The sequence below is a fragment of the Lynx rufus genome, unplaced genomic scaffold, assembly GCF_022079265.1.
Source record: "Lynx rufus isolate CCGP_SWC_20201006 ecotype Redwood Valley unplaced genomic scaffold, mLynRuf1.p SCAF_3, whole genome shotgun sequence".
Lineage (NCBI taxonomy): Eukaryota > Metazoa > Chordata > Mammalia > Carnivora > Felidae > Lynx > Lynx rufus.
The window spans coordinates 70,470,049-70,490,553 of NW_025814845.1; the positions used below are offsets into that span (position 1 = coordinate 70,470,049).

At 36.4% G+C, this 20,505-nt stretch overlaps 1 protein-coding gene across 1 annotated transcript in view; it reads right to left on the bottom strand.

Annotated features, from left to right (window-relative positions):
• FAM13A (family with sequence similarity 13 member A) overlaps positions 1–20,505 on the bottom strand; it is a 333,262-nt gene that overhangs the window by 172,393 nt on the left and 140,364 nt on the right. The window contains exon 7 of the mRNA XM_047091509.1: positions 10,126–10,203. Within this exon, the coding sequence (XP_046947465.1) occupies positions 10,126–10,203 (78 nt within the window). The remainder of the gene's footprint in view (positions 1–10,125; positions 10,204–20,505) is intronic.

Sequence of the window (20,505 nt, forward strand, 5' to 3'; positions counted from 1 at the left end):
ATTTCCTAGATTCCCATGGATGTTACTGAGTTCTGAAATGTGAGTAGAAGGGACAGGTGTTGTTTCTGTGCTGAGGCAGTTAAGTGCCTGTGAACTTTGCACGTACTCCTTTGTTCAGTGCTGATATTAGAAGCAAACACTTTTTAGATGACATAGTTGAAGGATGGAAGCAGCCTGTGATCTGAATCACTGCTTTGAGGCTCACTGCTTATGAATCTCTCCCTCCTTCCATCAGAAAATGACTAGAGTGGGAAATAAACTTTTTAAAAAAAATACAATTGTATTATAGGGATTTTTGTTATAGCAGTTAGCATTAATAACTTTGATTAGACTTTGGTCATATTTGTAGAACAGGGCAAACCAAGGAAAATGGGAACAAAAAGGCCAGTGAGATCTTTAGGATTAGTGAAAAATCAAAGAAAACAGGCTAAGATTTGATAGTTTGCAAAATAGGATGGTGAATCCAAAGGTTGACCTGAGATCCAAAAATCAGTCTAGCACATGTAATGTTTTGTATGTATGTCTGGTTTCCAACCTAGTTCCTTGAGGAAGAAGACAATGGCTTTTCAAATTTACATCCCTAACACCTGGCACAGGATATATTGATGAAATATCCAACACTTCAAGGTGTTTATCAAAGCAGGGCAGATTTGTTTTTTTTTTTTATATGAAATTTATTGACAAATTGGTTTCCATTCAACACCCAGTGCTCATCCCAAAAGGTGCCCTCCTCAATACCCATCACCCACCCTCCCCGCCCTCCCACTCCTCGTCAACCCTCAGTTTGTTCTCACTTTTTAAGAGTCTCTTATGCTTTGGCTCTCTCCCACTCTAACCTCTTTTTTTTTTTTTTTCCTTCCCCTCCCCCATGGGTTCCTGTTAAGTTTCTCAGGATCCACATAAGAGTGAAACCATATGGTATCTGTCTTTCTCTGTATGGCTTATTTCACTTAGCATCACACTCTCCAGTTCCATCCACGTTGCTACAAAAGGCCATATTTCATTTTTTCTCATTGCCACATAGTATTCCATTGTGTATATATACCACAATTTCTTTATCCAATCATCAGTTGATGGACATTTAGGCTCTTTCCATAATTTGCCTATTGTTGAGAGTGCTGCTATGAACATTGGGGTACAAGTGCCCCTATGCATCAGTACTCCTGTATCCCTTGGGTAAATTCCTAGCAGTGCTATTGCTGGGTCATAGGGTAGGTCTATTTTTAATTTTCTGAGGAACCTCCACACTGCTTTCCAGAGCGGCTGCACCAATTTGCATTCCCACCAACAGTGCAGGAGGGTTCCCGTTTCTCCACATCCTCTCCAGCATCTATAGTCTCCTGATTTGTTCATTTTGGCCACTCTGACTGGCGTGAGGTGATACCTGAGTGTGGTTTTGATTTGTATTTCCCTGATAAGGAGCGACGCTGAACATCTTTTCATGTGCCTGTTGGCCATCTGGATGTCTTCTTTAGAGAAGTGTCTATTCATGTTTTCTGCCCATTTCTTCACTGGGTTATTTGTTTTTCAGGTGTGGAGTTTGGTGAGCTCTTTATAGATTTTAGATACTAGCCCTTTGTCCGATATGTCATTTAAAGCAGGGCAGATTTGTAAGAGGAGTTGTTTCAGGCTTGGGAAGGTCAGGGATCAGGTGTGGAAATCCAGTCTTAGCAAACTGGGTACTCAGGACTATGAGACCAGACTGGCTATGTACTGGATTCCATGAGAGTGCCTAGTCTAGAGATACTCTCATAAGGTTCTTCTATTCCTTGGTCTATGGTTACAATTGCTTACAGCAACTGGAAAGAAAGACAGGGGTTAAGTGAGCCAAATTACTAGATTGAGAGATAAGGTAGGTACATCCAGATACATCAAAATTTGAATTTTTATTTAAGGTAAATACTCAACCCTGCATTATATTTTTACTTGATAGTTTGTGTATATTATAAAACACAAGAAATTTGTGCATAAAACACAAGAAAATACTATCCAAATAATTGAATCTACCGGTCATTAATTCTAAAGAGATTCCAAGAATTCTTCAAATGGTTCAGTGGTAACTTAGGAAACCAAATAAAGAATATGCTTATAATAAATAACAGATTTAATCATAGATATAACTCTAATGATAAATTAACAAAATGATTTATAAAAATCTTATGCTACTGGGTCACCTGGCTGGCTCAGTTGGTAGAGCATACAACTCTTGATCACCCGGTTTCGAGCTGTAGCCCCATATTGGGTGTAGAGATTACAAAAAATAAATAAATAAAATAAATAAATAAATAAATAAATAAATAAATAAATAAATAAATATCTCATGCTACTAAGCACTGAAGAGATAGCTTTGCAAAGTGATTTCCTAAGATAATGAAAGAGGCAAAAAAGAAACAGAAAATGTTATCATCCAGCACCCATAGAGGAGATGGCAAGATATAAAGCATTTTCTATCTAGTAAAATAAACATATATTCATATATAAAAACATATGGGGGCAGAAAAAGCAGATGGAAAATTATTTTAAGAAAAGTTCAAGAGAGATAAATCAGGAAAAAATACAGTTAAAAGCCAAAAGTCTTAAATTCCAGATATAATTATGTGTTTAACGGTTATTGAATCCCTTCCAAATGAAAAATGTACTAAATTTGACTAAATTCTCACAAAAGCAAATTTCCCATAACCACACACACACACACACACACACACTCACTGCTTTCATACAGAATAAGATAAAAAAATTGATTAATTCATTTGTTCATTCTCCAGTATTTATCAATGGATCACTATGTGTCTGACATTGGGAAAGTATTACCAAAAATCAAACCAAAACAAAACACACAAAAAATAAGGAAGGAAGGAATGAAATGACATGATCCCAGAAAGAGTTCTCTAATATAATAATGGACACTCAAGACATCAAAAAAAGCTTTTAGTAAACAGAGCAAATACACTCAAAAGAATTGATCATCAAGCTTCAGTATCAAACCATACAGAAAGCATATTTATAATACATGCCTATTGGGGGGAAAGCTGTCCATACAAATAATACAAAATCTACCATACAAATAATAGATACAAAGAAGAAAGGGAGGAATAATGAGATCAATGAAATGGAAAATGAAGATACAACAGAGAATCAACAAAACTAAAATCTGGTTCTTTGCAAAGACTAATAAAGTCTCTGGCAAGCCTAATCAAAGCAAACAAGAAAAAAGTTCCCAAAAGATAATATTAGAAATGAAAAAAAAGTTTAAAGATTTAATAAAGATTTAAAAAGAAGAGGAAACACTGAAATATTTGATGCTGATAAATTTAGTTAAAATAGTTTATATTCTAGAAAATGTAACATCAAAACTAATTCAGAAAAGATAGAGGGGCACCTGGCTCAGTTGGTTAATCGCCCAATTTTAGCTCAGGTCATGGTCTCAGGGCTAGTGAGTTGGAGCCACATATGGGGCTCTCTGCTGTCAGTGTAGAGCTGGCTTTGCATCCTCTGTCTCCCTCTCTCTCTGCCCCTCCCCCACTAGCGTGCGCATGCTCTCTTTCTCTCAAAAATAAGCATAAAAAAGAAGAAAAGAGAAAACATGAATAGGACTATAAGCATTAAAGATATTGAATCAGTAGTTAAAAATCAACTCACCAAAACAAATTTTAAAAACAAACAAAATAAAAAACAAATAAACCAATAAATAAACCTAACTGGGCCCAGACAGTTTTATATGTACAAGATTGAAGGAATTTGATCATCGTGATCTTAAACTATCTCGGAGATTAGAAAAGACTCTCCTTATCTCATTTTGTTAGGACAGTATAACTCTTACACCAAAAGCAGGTAAAGTGAAACATTTAATTTTTTTTTTAGTGTTTATGTATTCTTGAGAGAAAGAGAGAGCACAAGCGGGGCAAGGGGCAGAGAGAGAGGGAGACACAGAATCCAAAGCAGGCTCCAGGCTCTCAGCTGTCAGCACAGAGCCTGACCCAGGGCTTGAACTCATAAACCATGAGATCATGACCTGAGCCGAAGTCGGATGCTTAACTGACTGAACCACCCAGGCACCTCATGTAAAACATCTGTAAACATAGATGCAAAAATACTAAACAAAATATCAGCTATTCAAAACTTGCAAGGTATTTAAAAATATGTATCAAGATCAGCTTCAGAACTACTATGCTCCAGTGATGCATTAGTTTAAGCTTAGATAAATTATCAGTATAACTTCCCACAAGAAAAGAGTAAGTGATAAAAACCATGTAATTATCTTCACAGACACAAAAGGAAACATTTGCTAAAATTTAACTTTCACAGAAGATAAATATTCGAAACAAATCATAAATACAAGGGAACCTCCTTAAGGTTATAGGGTTATACCTACAGCAAATAGGTATACCTATTTGTAAGGTTATGCCTACAGCAAATATTGTAAACCTAATAAGTGTATGTGTGAAGAAAAACATATATGGAAACATACTAACACTAACTACTATCATATGGAATAAAGCAATGAAATAATGAGTTCATTTTGAAGTCTTTACTGAAGGAAAGCTATGTGTCTGGCATTGTGAAAAAATTACAAAAAAAAAAAAAAGTAAGAAAACGAAATATGCCGTGATGATACCAAAAAGTCAAATGTAGAAACTGTCCATAAAATCAGGAAGGAACTCAAAAAGGTACGCTATCACCATTTCTATTTAGCCTTTACAGTATATAAAAAAAAGATTAAATGATGAAAGGCATGAAAAAAAGTCAACAGAACTCATCATTTTCAGATGATATGACTGTCTACAAAGGAAATCAAACAGAAGTGATCAACAAAATATTAGAACTAATGAGAATTTGGCAAGGCCTCTAGATGTAAAAGTCAACAATAAAAATTAGTTTTAACACTAATTATCGGCAACAAAGTTGGAAGACATCATGCATCATGAATATTTTATTTATAGTATCTACAAAATGTGGGCTACCTAGGACAGTTAAGAAGAAAATTATATTTCTTAAATCAAAAGACATTAAAGAGGTCATGAGCAAATAGAGAGTTCTATGATGGTCATGAATGGAATACCAATTTTCATGAAATGAATCTATCAATTCAGTTTAAATTCTAACTAAAGTTTCTCATGAAATTTGACAATATTCAATTGCAAAAGCAATGGACCAAGAATGGCCAAAATAATTTTCAAGAAGGGAAGAAAAACTGAAGAAACTGGTTTTACCAGATATCACTAATTAGGACATTGCAATAATAACATGAGATAAACAAATAGATAAAGCAACCAATAACAAAGCCCAAAACATACAAAACATGTGACATATAATAGAAAGGACATTTCAAACAGTGGGGAAAAGATGAACTATTGAACAGACATGCTACATTGATTGATTTTTATATATAAAATTAGATTCCTACTTTATGCTTACACAGAATTCAACTTCAGATGGATTAAGACTAACATATATGCAAAGCAAAATTTAAAATTTTTTGAAAACTATAAAGTTGGTTTTCTTAATGACCTCAAGGTATGTGAGGATTTCTCAAACAAGATATAAAGAACACAAAAACTAAAAACTAATAAATTTGACTACATTAAAATAAAAAGCTCTTATACATTAAAAGGCACTACATTCAATATAAAAAGAAAACTAAAAAATTGGGAAAAAGTATTTGAGACATATATAACTGAACTAACAAATTCATAGAGATTATTAAGAAAAAAGCAAACAGGGGCACCTGGGTGGCTCAGTTGGTTAAGTATCTGACTTTCACTCAGGTAATGATCTCACGGTTTGTAGGTTTGAGCCCTAAGTGGTGCTCTGTGCTGACAGCTCAGAGCCTGGAGCCTGCTTCAGATTCTGTGTCTCCCCCCTCTCTCTGCACCTCTCCCACTCACACTCTGTTTTTCTCTCTCTCAAAAATAAATAAGCATTAAAAAAAAATAAAGCAAACAACCCAATAATAAAATTGGCAATGACAGGAAAAAGTAGTACTCAGATTAATTATCAGAGATATGTCCAAGCTTAATAAGCACATGAAAAGCTGCCCATATAAATTAATCAGGATAGACTGGTACAAATTAACCCAGAAGTCTCAGTGGCTTAACAAAACAGGTTTACTTCTCAGTAATGACACAAATCCAGTGTGGTTTCACAGGGGGCCTCTGCTCCAAAAAAAGCCACTAAGGGACCCATGCTCCACTGTCTAGTTGCTACACTGTAAGAAAGGGCTAGAGAGTCATGCACAATTTTTCAATTCTCTGCCCTTAAAGCGACACTTGTCACTTCTGCTCACAGCCTACTGGCCAGAAGCAGCTGGCTGGCCCCAGTTAACTGCAACCGGGGTGGGAAACATCGGGGAAACGCATGGGTATTCAGTGAATAATAAATGTCTCTGCAACAACTAGAAATTAGAAAAATCCAAATTAAGGCAATAGCAAGACGCATCTCACACTCATTAGACTGGGGAAACAACAACTCTGATATTACCAAGGACTGGTGAGGATGTAAAAAATGGAAACAATCATCTGCAGCTGTTGAGGATATAAATTGGTACAACATCTTAAGAAAATATTTGTAAATTTGGGACAAATTATAGATGTACATACTTATGACTCTACTTCCCACATGTGCGCAAAAGATGTTGTGAAAATAATTTACTCAAAAACGTTTTAATAGCAAAATAGTGGAAATAATCTAAATATTGGAGATAACCTAAATATTGGAAAAAACCCAGAATGATACCTAAATAAACTGTCATATATTCTTACCCAAAGTGAGTACTGATAGAGCATACTGAACAGAAAAAAAAAAAGAACTGTATTAAGCAGTTAATATAGTATCTGGCACTTGATCAACGTTAGCTCTAATTACCACCACCACCACCACTACTTTTATTAAAAGCAGCAGCATGCAAACTAGCCTTAAACATGGAAATGCATAGTATAAATAATGTCAACTGGAAAAAGTAGAATGCTAATTAGAATGTACACATTAATTAAAGCAATATAAAATGTATGCATGTCCATTAATATTTCTAAGATACTCTAGAAGCTTGGTAAAATTTAATGCTTATTAAATTACTCAATTTGCTTACTGAAAATTAAATTATACTGCCACTAAATTTATCAAAACCCTCCATTTTTAAAATTTCTAGTTTACTAATAGGCATAGGAATTTTTAAAAACATTTAAGAAAACAGGGTTGTGACAACTATTGTCATCATTGAAGAAAATCTCCTTCATAAATAATTCATGGTCCTTGAAACCATTAACATTTGAAAGAAAAATAATTTAACAGTTGCTTCTATTACAAAAATAGAAGCAGTGTATTTGATAACTGCATTATCTTTATTACACATTTTATAGTTAATATGACTTTGTATACTAAAGGAAACCTCTATAAAAGCATTAAGAGAATCCAATAACTAACTAAAACTATTATGTGCTTATAATTTAAATTTCATCAGCACAGTTTTATCTGGTGATAAAAGGAAGGAAATACATTATCTTTTATTTTATACCTTTATCCTAGCATTGAGTGGATCTGGTATTCATTCTTATACCATGACCTGACGACCTTGAATTTTTTGCTGAAGCCAAGAACACAGCAATGATAGTGGGAAGTCCAGAGCATAACCCAAAGGAAAGGAGAAGAAAAATAATTTTCTACACTCAATTCACTGGATGCTATTCAGGGTTTATACTGTGGCCAATGAATATAAGTGTGAGGCTTATTTAGAGACCGAGTACCTGTGTTTGGTAGAAAAAGACCATCTTCTCTAATCCTATTAGGTGACAAGGAATTGTCTCTATGTTCAATACCTCTTTATAGATCTATTTGATATTCTCTTCTTTATCATCTATTCTGATTATTTGTTTACATATGTACTCTACACAGTATTGGGCATGAAATGGTTATATGAATATGTCCTTGAGTTACCAGGGCTGGTGATTGTTGCTCATTCAGGAAGTGTCATGGCACTGTGTAATGGAGATACTTTTTTTTCAGCTTGGACTCAAATCAAGAAGTGGCTTTCCTACCTAAGGAAGACAAATATAATCCTTCCTATTGCCTAGGAACAGAGACAGCAACTGTCAGAGGGAACACAGATGGGGACAGATGGCTTAGACTAGAGAGACATCTCCAGAGTCGATGGACATATGCCATTTCTGGATTACCATGTTATATCTCTAGCCATATAGGGAGCAGAAATACTTAGCTGTCCAAGGCAAATACAGCTGTAACTGGAGATATCTGAGAAATACAGCTATGGAGGCCAAATGGAGTAACATTAATACCAAGGATACACATCATTCTCTTAGCTCACTATGTCACTCTAGAAAGGACACACCAACCATATTTTGAAGGTGTTCTCAGCTTTAGCTTTCAAATATCAACTGGAGGAAAAAAGATCTTAAGATAAAATCCTGGTGAAAGAGTTAGTTCCTTGTAATCTCTTATAGCTCACATGCTCTGCCTCATTTCTGGGATTTGAAATTACAAGGATTTTAATCACCCATAAACTAAGCAGAGCTTAGTTTGCTCATGTAAACGTAAACTTGGTCATGAAAGGTCACAGAGAAGCTTAAGTTAAAAACCAAGGCTTAACTAATGAAGTAATTTCTCTATTGAATTAGTTTATTCATGAACTGTACAGCAAGACTGGTAGGAGATAATAAATGTCCATTAATTACCGATTTTGTATACAGCTGAAACATTCCAAATAGGATTGCTTTCATAAGAATGATACAATCCCTTCAACTTTTATGACAAGTTTTGAGATGATCTTTAAGCAAAATTTAAAAGAATTCTTATCTCTGATTTTTAGCTGCAAGTTACCATAAAAATAATGGTGGCTTTATTTTTAAAGGTGATGAGGTGATTCATTTAGGGTCTTTTCACATAAAGGTAGTTATACCAATATAGGAGTTAATAAGCAAATGGTACCTAATGATTTTCCTCAAATCATGCATTTTTTCAAGGCATTTGTTTATGAGTTTATTTTTTACACTGAATTTTTATTAATTCACAATAAATAAAATTTCTGATACATTGGAATTAATTATACATAAGTTTGTAGACACAGATATTTCAGTGAAAAAAAAAACCCAAAAATAGTTGGTAGCTGAAAAGGAAAGCATGCTGGATAGTTTCGATAATTTTCCAGAAAAAAATCAAGGTGGAATAGGTTTTATTAAAAAAAAAGGTGTTTTTATTTCTTTTAAAAATAAACCACAGACTTACTGTAATTAAGACACTAAGCAATGACTCAATACTTAATTTGCCTTTAAAAATAAAGCCACCATTATTTTTACGGTAACTTGCAGTTAAAAATCAGAGATAAGAATTCTTTTAAATTTTGCTTACAGTGAACTCAAAGTTTGGTGAACATTTTTTTTTCTCAGAACTAGGAAAAATAGTAGCTCTATAAATCTCCTGGTGGCCAGTTATGAATATTCTATATACCTAATAGGAGAAGTTCTACTTAAAAGATTAAAGATTAGGAAAGATACTCTAAAGTTAATGCAATCACTTTTCTGGTTGGACAAATAATCAAATAACTTTCCATGACATATTTTGGGTTAAAGGGGTTTTTCTTTTCACTGGCAAAACATGTGAATTTTGGACTTTTCTTACAATAAGGAAAACAAAATTTTACACATTAGACTATTCTGTCATAGGTATGACAGTTCTTACTTCTTCCTGGTTAAAATTTACTTAATTGATCGTGTGTTGTTCTTATAATTACGAAAAGTCAATAAAGTGACTTCCATTTAAAAAAAAGAGAAATTACAGCTAAACATTTCACTTTACCCCTCAAACAACCAAGGAAAGATTACTACATTTGAGTATTTCCTATGATTTAGGCTTAAAACAATCCTGATTTAATATAAGTAAAACCATGTACTAAAATATATCACTCTTAAATAATAGGAGTATCTTAAAAATTGGGGGATGAATATCACCTTGGATTAAAGCACTAAATGAAAAGTGCTTTTTTCACAACCAGGACCAAAAGTACAAATAAAGAAAAAGGCTGAAGGAAATGCAAGACACAGAGCATGGAATCATGAGGACATGAATAACCCTGCTAAATGTTTCACATGGTAGCCCAAAGGAGCAGACATAACTTACCCTGGTTTTTAGAGATGGTTTTTGCATGTCTAAGTCTTTTGTCAGAAGGATGGGTAAGGGGTTCTTACAACTGGCCTCCTATAAAAAAGTATAAAAGAAGTATTAGGAACCAAAGAACATTACCCTAACTGGAAATTACAAGGTTGTAAAAAGCAATTTTGATGGGAGACAAGGCATTTTTGGCTTGAGCTGCTTATAGCAGAAGCCACAGAGACTGTCTTGAGGAACCAAAACATTTCCTTTCTTATTGTTCATCTACAACAGTGAAGCAAGTAAGATAAGATGGTGATGGAGTAGGTATGGGACACACAGAACACATATTCAGAAATGACCATTAAAAAAGTCTCATCTGGGGCGCCTGGGTGGCGCAGTCGGTTAAGCGTCCAACTTCAGCCAGGTCACGATCTCGCGGTCCGTGAGTTCGAGCCCCGCGTCAGGCTCTGGGCTGATGGCTCAGAGCCTGGAGCCTGTTTCCGATTCTGTGTCTCCCTCTCTCTCTGCCCCTCCCCCGTTCATGCTCTGTCTCTCTCTGTCCCAAAAATAAATAAACGTTAAAAAAAAAAAATTAAAAAAAAAAAAAGTCTCATCTATGCTATCATGTAATTTACACATCCACAGTCAGCTCCTCTCTTCTTTGGAGAAACAGGGGGTTAATTCTCCAAGATATCAACCACCAAACTTAGGGTTGCCAACTTTCCCTACAACATTTTACAAATGCGTTCTTATTCTGTAAATAAGAATCTTAAATGAATTCCTTCAATTAGTTTAGCAAACCACTATTGAAGAGGGATAGTTTCACACCGACATCCTGAGGAAAAATATCTGAGTATTTGTTTCCAAAATTACTAAGCTTCTAAGGCCTTGGTTCACACCAAAATAGTACTTGAAAAACTAGCAGAAATTACAAGGAGGCAGCTCACATAGAATTGGATTTACTATTTATTTCTATGTGACAAATAACAACAGTAATAATCTCATTAAAAAATAAAAAAGGGCCTCACTTCTCAGTAGCCACTAATTTGGATACATTTTTCATAAATGATTTCATTTCCAAATTAAGGTAGAAAAAATATATAAGGTCATAGACAACAATAAAACTAAGGAGAAAATAAGTTCAATTTCTTTCACTTGCACTATAACATCAACCTCTGTATCCCATTCCTTCCCTCATCATGCTCACCATCCACCACTCCATTATTTAAATTATAGGTTCTTCTCTCCAGTTTACTTAAGGATCAGTTAATTATAACCTTTTAAACAATGTTTTAGTCTACATACTTTATAATACGACTAAAATTTGCTGGAATTTTATTCATTTCTAAAGGGAACAGTACATTATTAAGATAAAATGTCTCTAATGAAAATACTACTACTACTTACTACTAATGAATACTTATTGAATCTTAGGATTTGGAAGGCACTGTGCTAATGTCTTTGCATTAATGCCATTTTTGCCCCCAGTAGCCCTATTAGGATTATGCACTATTATCATTACTCCCCCTTTAAGGGTAACGTAAAATCTTACAGAAGTTAAGTACTTGCCCAATGTCACATGGGACTCAAAGATGGCCCTATAACTTTATGAACTCTTTATTACCTCCAATATCCAATATACTTGACATCTTAAACCACTAGGTTGTACAACCATAACATTGTAAAGCCAAAGAGTTTTTAAAAATTAGCTATTCTGCCTGCTCATCTTATTTTACAGATGGGGGATTTGAGGACATCTGAGGTGATGTGCCCAAGATCACACAGAGAGTGGCAGAGCTGAGACCCATGCCTGGACCAGAGTTGTATGTGGCACCTGTTCCAGCTTTGTGGTAGGGAGCAATATTACCAGACTCAGAGGAGATCAAGAGCCTCCTCTAAGCTGGGGGTAGCTGTGGTCCTGCCAACACTCTCAGCTGCCTGTGGCCTCACGGACAGCCCGATGGAAGGGCCCAAGGATACGTTTCTGAACTCTCCAAACAAGCACGCATTCTAGTCCTACCCTTTCCCACAAGTCACAACACCTGCTGGCAGTAAGCTGCTTACTGGAAATAGTGAATGAACCCATTCCCACTTCTGACTCACTGTGAGAGGGGTAGACTATATCCAGCATGACATTTAGGAGATCCAAGTGATTAACTGCATAGTCTATTGCGTAATTTGACTACACTTGGATAATATAATTATGCTTAATCTTTATACCCCTTTTAAAACTACTTGTATATAAATGCTAGAATGTCATGCAAGAAAAAAAGGCTGACTCTTAAGGGAAGCTAATAGGAATAGCTGACCTTTGTTTATGACTGTCTGAATGTTTACAAATGCCTACAATTCTTTCTTCCTTATGCACAGGCTAAAAGTGATAGTGTTTCTTTATTCCTCTTATCTCCCCCACCCTGTCCCTGTGAATTAATGAGTACAAGGCTGATGGTCAGCTTTTCCCTATAAACTCTGAAAATATTTTCTGTAAACTTTTACCTGAAAATGCCGCTTAATGAATTATGTTTATTTTTTTTGTTTTAGGACTTTAAATTCAAACAACAGAGACAAAGTAAAATTTAGTAGTCAGAGAACTGAACTGGCAGTCAAGAGATCTGGCTTCTCATCCTGGTTTCCTAACCAACCAGCTATAGGAACTCAGGCAAGCATTTTAACCTTTTGGACATCCCTTGGTTCGAAGATTTATAAAACAATTGGATTAGGTGAATTCTGAGAAACTTTTCTAGTTTATCAAGATTCTATGATTCTTTCAAGAAGAAGCAATATTTATTGACAAAAAGGTAACCCACCACCTGTCTGGAGTTGCATTCCCAATGTCCCATGAGATTGCTGCTGAAGCGCTGGTCCCCCCTCCCCACCCCCATGTAGGGGGCAGTGAGCCAGGGGGCTGCAGAGCCACAGAGGGAACACCTCCCACAGGGCTAATGTTGGATTTCTGGAGAAAAATTAATGAATTCCACTAGTAGCTTAAATAAGTAACTGGAAAGAACTCCATGTATTCTTTTTTTGTTTGTTTTTCCTGTGTATTCTTTTAAGACAGGTATATTATGGAGTGAAGTGAGAAATATTTTTAAGATAAAACTTTTTTACAGTTATGCCTTTAAAAAAGCCATTTACACTGGCAGGCATATACCTAAGAGAATTAAAAACAAATGTCCACACAAAAACTTGTAGACCAACACTCATAGCCAGAATTATTTATAAAAACCAAAAAGTGGAAACAACCCAAATCACATGATAAATGGATAAAGAAAATATGGTATATCCACACAATGGAATATCATTCAGCTATAAAGAGGACTGAAGTATGGATACTGGCTAGACACAGATTAACCTTGAAAACATCATGCTAAGAAGCCAAGCATAAAAGGACACATATTGTGTGATTACATATATTTTAAACATCTGGAATAGGCAAATAGTGACAGAGTGTAGATTATGGTTGCTGGGGTCTAGAAGGAGGGAAGTGATTCCTAATGGGACCAGTCTATATGAGTTTCTTTTTAGGGTGTTAAAAATGTTCTAGGGGTGCCTGAGTGGCTCAGTCAGTTGAGTGTCCAACTTCGGCTCAGGTCATGATCTCACGGTTCATGAGTTCAAGCCCCACGTCGGGCTCTGTGCTGACAGCTTGGAGCCTGGAGCCTGCTTTGGATTCTGTGTCTCCCTCTCTCTCCCTGCCCCTCCCCTGCTCATGCTCTCTGTCTCTCAAAAATAAATAAATATTAAAAAAATGTTCTAGAATTAGGTAATGGTTGCCCAACACTGTGAACATCCTAAAAACCAATAAATTGTATATTTTAATTTATATCCAAGTTAGTTAGCATATAGTGCAACAATGATTTCAGGAGTAGATTCCTTAATGCCCCTTACCCATTTAGCCCATCTCCCCCCTCCCACAAGCCCTCCAGCAACCCTGTTTGTTCTCCATATTTAAGAGTCTCTTATGTTTTGCTCCCCTCCCTGTTATTATTTTTGCTTCCCTTCCCCTATGTTCATGTTTTGTATCTTAAACTCTTACGATATTTGTCTTTCTCTAATTTCGCTTAGCATAATACCCTCTACTTCCATCCATGTAGTTGCAAATGGCAAGATTTCGTTCTTTTTGATGGCGAAGAAATACTCCATTGTATATATATACCACATCTTCTTTATCCATTCATCCATCGATGGACATTTGGGCTCTTTCCATACTTGGGTTGTTGTCAATAGTGCTGCTATAAACATTGGGGTGCATGTGTCCCTTCGAAACAGCACACCTGTATCCCTTGGATAAACACCTAGTAGTGCAATTGCTTGGTGGTAGTGTAGTTCTATTTTTAATTTTTTGAGGAACCTCCACACTGTTTTCCAGAGTGGCTGCACCAGTTTGCATTCCCACCGGCAGTGCCAAAGAGATCCTCTTTCTCTGCATCCTCGCCAACATCTGTTGTTACCTGAGTTGTTAATGTAACAAATTGTATATTTTAAATGGGTCAGTCTTACAGCATTTGAGTAACACCTAAATTTTTTGAAAAGTCATTTAAAGCAAGTCCCCACACACCCAGGGCGAAGGGAAGAGACCTTGGGTTTGTTTGAACTCCTCCCTTAGAACTTCTTGAAAAGGTTTGAAGGGGGAATGATTTGTGTTTTTAAGTATTAAAGTATATGTGGGCATAAAAATTCACTCTAAAAATTTTAACTGAACCATATCATGTGTGGCATTCTAATGCTAGTCACCAGAGAAGGAGAAGGTAATGATAAACAAATTAGACATGATTACAGGGTATATTTATATTTAAACATTTCATCTGCTGAAATGAGACTTAACTGATTGCTCACTCTAATGACATTTGTGCAATAACCAACTGCTTAAACCAGCTGTGTCACTTTGGTATCCTGAAAACACCATTTAAAAATATAATAGGGATGGAAAAATACTTCATCACAGTTTTGTTGGCCTTACTATTGGACATTAAAAAAACCAGAAAAAGCACTCACTGTTGCCTCAGCCTAGCACACTACTCACACAGTAATTCACAGGTTTGTTTCCTCATTTCATTCAGATCTTTGTTCAATTTCAGTAGAGAGGATTCCCTTGCTGGAACACCTTATCTAAATTGACACTGCTCTCCCCTCCCACTTAATGCTCCCTCTCTCCCCACTCTCTTTCATCTACTTTATTGATTGATTCATTAATTTTTAAGAGAGAGAACGCAAAATTGTGAACAAGGGAGGGGCAGAGGGAGAAAGAACGCCCCATCTCACGACTCCAAGATCAGGATCTGAGCTGAAATCAAGAGCTGGACATTGAACTGACTGAGCCACCCAGGCGGCTCCTCTCTACTCTCTTCATAGCCATTAGCAAAATCTGAATTTAATACTTTAAAACTGGTGGTTGCCAGAGGAGAGGGGGTATGTGGTTGGGCAAAATAGGGGAAGAGGCATGGCAGCTACAGGCTTCCAGTTATGGAAAGAGTAAATCTTGGGAATAAAAGGCTCAGCATAAGGAATATAGTCAATGATACTGTCCTAGTGTTGTATCGGGACACATGGTAGTTAAACTTGTAGTAAGCATAGCATAGTGCATAAACTTGTTGAATCTCTATGCTGTACACCTGAAACTAATGTAATGTGTGTCAACTAAGAAAATTAAAAAAAAAATACAAGTTCTAATTCTTTGTCCATCTCACCCTATTCTGTGAAAGGGCTGGTTAGTCTTGCTAGTGAATAGATCCACAGGGCCCAGAATAGAAGCTCAATTGTTGAAGTGAATGGGTAAACCAGATGAATGAGTAATACCCCTTTTCTAACCTTTCACAATCCCCTGGGCATTCTTCCTGTTTTCAATTCCCTCCATCAGCTTACATTTCAGGACTCTTCATTCCTTTGCTAATACACTTAGTTTTCTCCATCCTGTTTTCAATCGCTGCATTCATCTGGAAAAAGCACAACCTTGGATGAATCCAGCTCTATGCCTTCTCTGTGCTGGAAATTGAGCAAATGAAAGTGGTTGGGGAAAAAGTTGATGCTTTCATGTTAATTTTATTGCCATAAATGTTGAGTGATCTCTAATGCACAGCAATTCTGCTATAATTCTTTAGCAACTTGATTTCCCATCCTGCAACATGACATTGCATATCTTCTCTTTTCTCAAACTCCTTTCATTTCATTCTTGCTTCATGGCTCATTGGAAAAACAGAAGCATTGGGGCAGATACTACTTGCTGCCCCACCATCAAATTTACAAACCTGTCTGCAAACATTCCATCCTTTCTGTCTTCCCTCCAGTTACAATGAAAGATAAGATGCTGATCCTATCAGCGATTCCCTCCACCCACCCTGGGGTCTTGTCTCCTCTTATTTTCTCAAGGATTTCACTCCATCAATTATCCCCTCATTCCCTCTACTAGGTCATTCCCATTAATCACAAGCATGTTCTGGAATTTTATCTTTTTGGTTTTTAAAACACTTCCTTAATCTCATTTCTCCCACTGTTATGGTCCATTTTTTGGCTTTCTTTTATAGCAAACTCCTTTGAAACAGCGGGTCTTCATTCCTATCTCTACTTCTTCATTTTCAAAGCCCCCAAAACTGTTTTGTTGTTTTTTGTCATCACAAGGGGTGAAATAGTCACAGCTTAGTCTCCATCTTACTGGGGTTTTTAGCAACATCTGATTCAGGAAGCTCCTTATTCTTGAACTACTCTTCTCCATTAGCTGCCAGGACATCACCAGTAGGAAAAAGAATAAATTCCTCCCACTGACCAACTCCACATAGTCTCCTTCCTTTGCTGCTGCTTCTCCTCTAAACAATTAAGTTACATATTTATTGCTTATTGCTTTATTTTCTGGATCATTAACTATGTAGAAGTCCTATGGAAGCGAATAATTGGTTTCCTTTACTCACTACTGTAACTACAATGCCATAGAAAAGTGCCTAGAATAGTAGGAGCTCAACAAATACATGTTGGATATGGGGCACCTGGGTGGCTCAGTGTTCAAATCTCAATCTCAGCTCAGGTCTTGATCTCAGGGTCATGAGTTCAAGCCTCACACTGGGCTCCCTGCTGGGCATGAAACCTACTTAAAAAAAAATGCGTGTTGAATAAATGAATGAAGTTGGGGTGACTCAAGAGTTGATTAAAAAAATCTTCCTTTCCTAAATGATACAATGATCTCAACCACTTTTATGGCTTTTATTATTTTTTAATGTTTATTTTTGAGAGTGAGAATGGGAGGGAGGGAGGGAGGGAGGGAGAGAGAGGGAGCGTGAGTCAGGGAGGGGCAGAGAAAGACCAAGACACAGAATCTTAAGCAGGCTTCAGGCTCCAAGCTGTCAGCACAGAGCTCAACGCAGGCCGGAACCCACCAGCCATGAGATCATGACCTGAGTCGAAGTCGGACACTTAACCAACTGAGTCACGCAGGCGCCCCTTTCATGGCTTTTAAATCAACCAATACACTAAGGACTCCCAAATTCCATTTGTCTTTGATGTTTCTCCTAAGTTAACATTACTTTTAATTAACTGCTCCCTTGGCAACTCTACATGGCTGCTAATAAGCTTCTAAACTTAGTACATCCAAACCTGAGTGTATACTTTACCAGCAAAAAAGCATCTGTCAGTCCTTGAGTCTTCCCCAGATTAGCAGATGGCACCCACTTGCTCAAACTAATGTCTTAATCTACTTTATTTCTTCCCTTTCCTATATCTCCCACATCAAACTCACCGTCAAGTGCAGTCAGTGCTACCTCCAAAATAAACTGGGATTCGTTCCCTTCTATGTACACAGCTACCCCCAAGTCATAACCATCATTGTTCACCTAAATTATTTCAGTCATCCTGCCTTCTACAAGGTTTGTATATGTAAATGGGATGATGTCACTCCTCTGTCAAGGTCTCATCATTATTCCTGGACTTTCTTTGCCATAACCTACACAGGCCTGCATGATCCAACTTTTCCCTATTTCTCTAACCTCATCTCCTATCATCTGCCCTCTCCCTGACTATGCTTCAGCCACATTGGCCTTCTCTTCTCTTCTTCATATACTCCAGATCCCTTCCTACCTTCAAGTATTCACCCTTTATGTTTTCTATTTCTGGAATGCCTTTCCACCATTTTTTTAAAGCATGGCTGCGGCATTCTTATGCTTCAGCCTCTGTACCAGCCCCTGTCAACCACCAATCTACTCTCAGCTTCCAGGAGTTCAACTTTTTAAGATTTCCACATATATATGAGGTCATGCAGTATCTACCTTTTTATGACTAGCTTATGTCATGTAGCATAATGTGCTCTGGGTTCATCCATGTTACCACAAATGTGAGGATTTCGTTCTTTTTTAATGACTGAAGAATATTCCATTGTAGATACATGCAACATATTTTATTTATCCATTCATCTATCAATGGACTTTTAAATTATTTCCACACCTTGGCTATTGTAAATAACACTACAATGAACATTGGAGTGCAGGTATCCCTTTGAGACACTAATTTCATTTCCCTGGATATGTACCCAGAAGTGGGATTGCTGGGTCATATGGTAGTTCTATTTTCATTTTTTGAAGAACCTGCACATTGTTTTCCAAAATGGCTAAACGAATTTACATTTCCATCAATGTAGTACAAGGGTTCCCTTTTTTTCACATTCTCACCTATACTTTTTATCTTATCTTTTTGATAATAGCCATTCTAACAGATGTGAAATAATATCTTGCCGTGGTTTTGCATTTCCTTGATGATTACTGATGTTGAGCAGCTTTTCATGTATCTATTAGCTATTTGTAGTTTTTCTTTGAAAAATGTCTATTTGGGTCCTTTGCCTTTTTTTTTTTTTTTTTTTTGCTATTGAGTTACATGAGTTTTTTTGTATTAACCTCTTATTGAGTATATGGTTTGCAAATATTCTCTCCCACTTTGTAGGCTGCCTGTTTTGTTGATGGTTACCTTTGTTGTGCAGAATACTACAAAGTTTGTGTTTTAGTTTGATGTAGTCTCACTCATTTTTGCTTTTGTTACCTGTGCTTTTGGTGTCAGATTAAAAAAAAATCATTGCCAAGTCCAATGTCAAGAAGATTTTCCCTTATGTCTTCTTCAACAAGTTTTATAGTTTCAGGTCTTATGTTTAAGCCCTCAATCCATTTTGAGTTATTTTTTTTATGTATGATGTAAGATAAAGGTCCAATTTCATTCTTAGGCATGTAGATATCCAGTTTTCCTAGCATCATTTATTGAGGAGACTATCCTTTTTCCATCAGGTGTTCTTGGTACCGTTGGAGAAGATCAGTTGACTATAGAGGCATGGATTTCTATTTAGACTCTGGATTTTGTTCCATGGTCTATATGTTTACTCTTATGTCAGTATCATACAGTTTGATTACTATAGTGTGATGTTACTAGCTTTGCTCTTCTCATTCAAGATTGCTTTGGTCATTTGGGGATTTTCATGGTTCTGTATAAAATTTAGGACTGTATTTTTTTTCCTTCTATTTCTATAAATATCATTAGGATTTTGACAGGGACTGTAATGAATCTGTGGATCACTTTGGGCAGTACAGACATTTTAACAATATTAATTTTTCTAATCCATGAACATGGAATGTGTTTGCATTTATGTTGTCTTTATTTAAAAAAAATTTTTTTTATGTTTATTTATTTATTTTTGAGAGAGAGAAAGAGAGACAGAGACAGAGAGTGAGCAGGGGAGGGGCAGAGAGAGAGGGAGACACAGAATCCGAAGCAGGTTGCAGGCTCTGAGCTGTCCGCACAGGGCCTGATGCGGGGTTTGAACTCGTGAACTGCGAGATCATGACCTGAGCCGAAGTCGGATGCTTAACTGACAGAGCCACCCAGGCGCCCCTATTTATGTTGTCTTTAATTTACTTCATCATTGTTTCACAATTCTTAGTGTATGAGTCTTTCACCCCTTTGGTTAAATTTGTTCCTCGGTATTTTATTGTTTTTGTTGCTAACGTGAATGGGATGTTTTCCTGATTTCCTTTTCAGATACCTTGTTGTTTGTGTACAGAAACATGACTTTTTTATGTTGATTTTGTTCCTTGCAACTTTCCTGAATTCATTTATTAGTTCTAACAGGTTTTGAGGGGCATGGTTTTTCGGGCTTTCTATATGTAAGACCATGCCATATGCAAACAGAGACCATTTCACTTTTCAGATTTGATTCAATTTATCTATCTATCTATCTATCTATCTGGTTTAATTGTTCTGGCTAGGACTTCTGGTACTATGTTGAATTGAAGTGGGAAGAATGTCCATTCTTGCACCTGATTTTGGAGGGAAATCTTTAAGTATTTCCCCATTATAACACTACCTATGGGTTTGTCAGATATGGCCTTCATTATGTTGAAATAAGTTTCCTCTATACCTACTTTTAAAAGGGATTTCATTATGAGT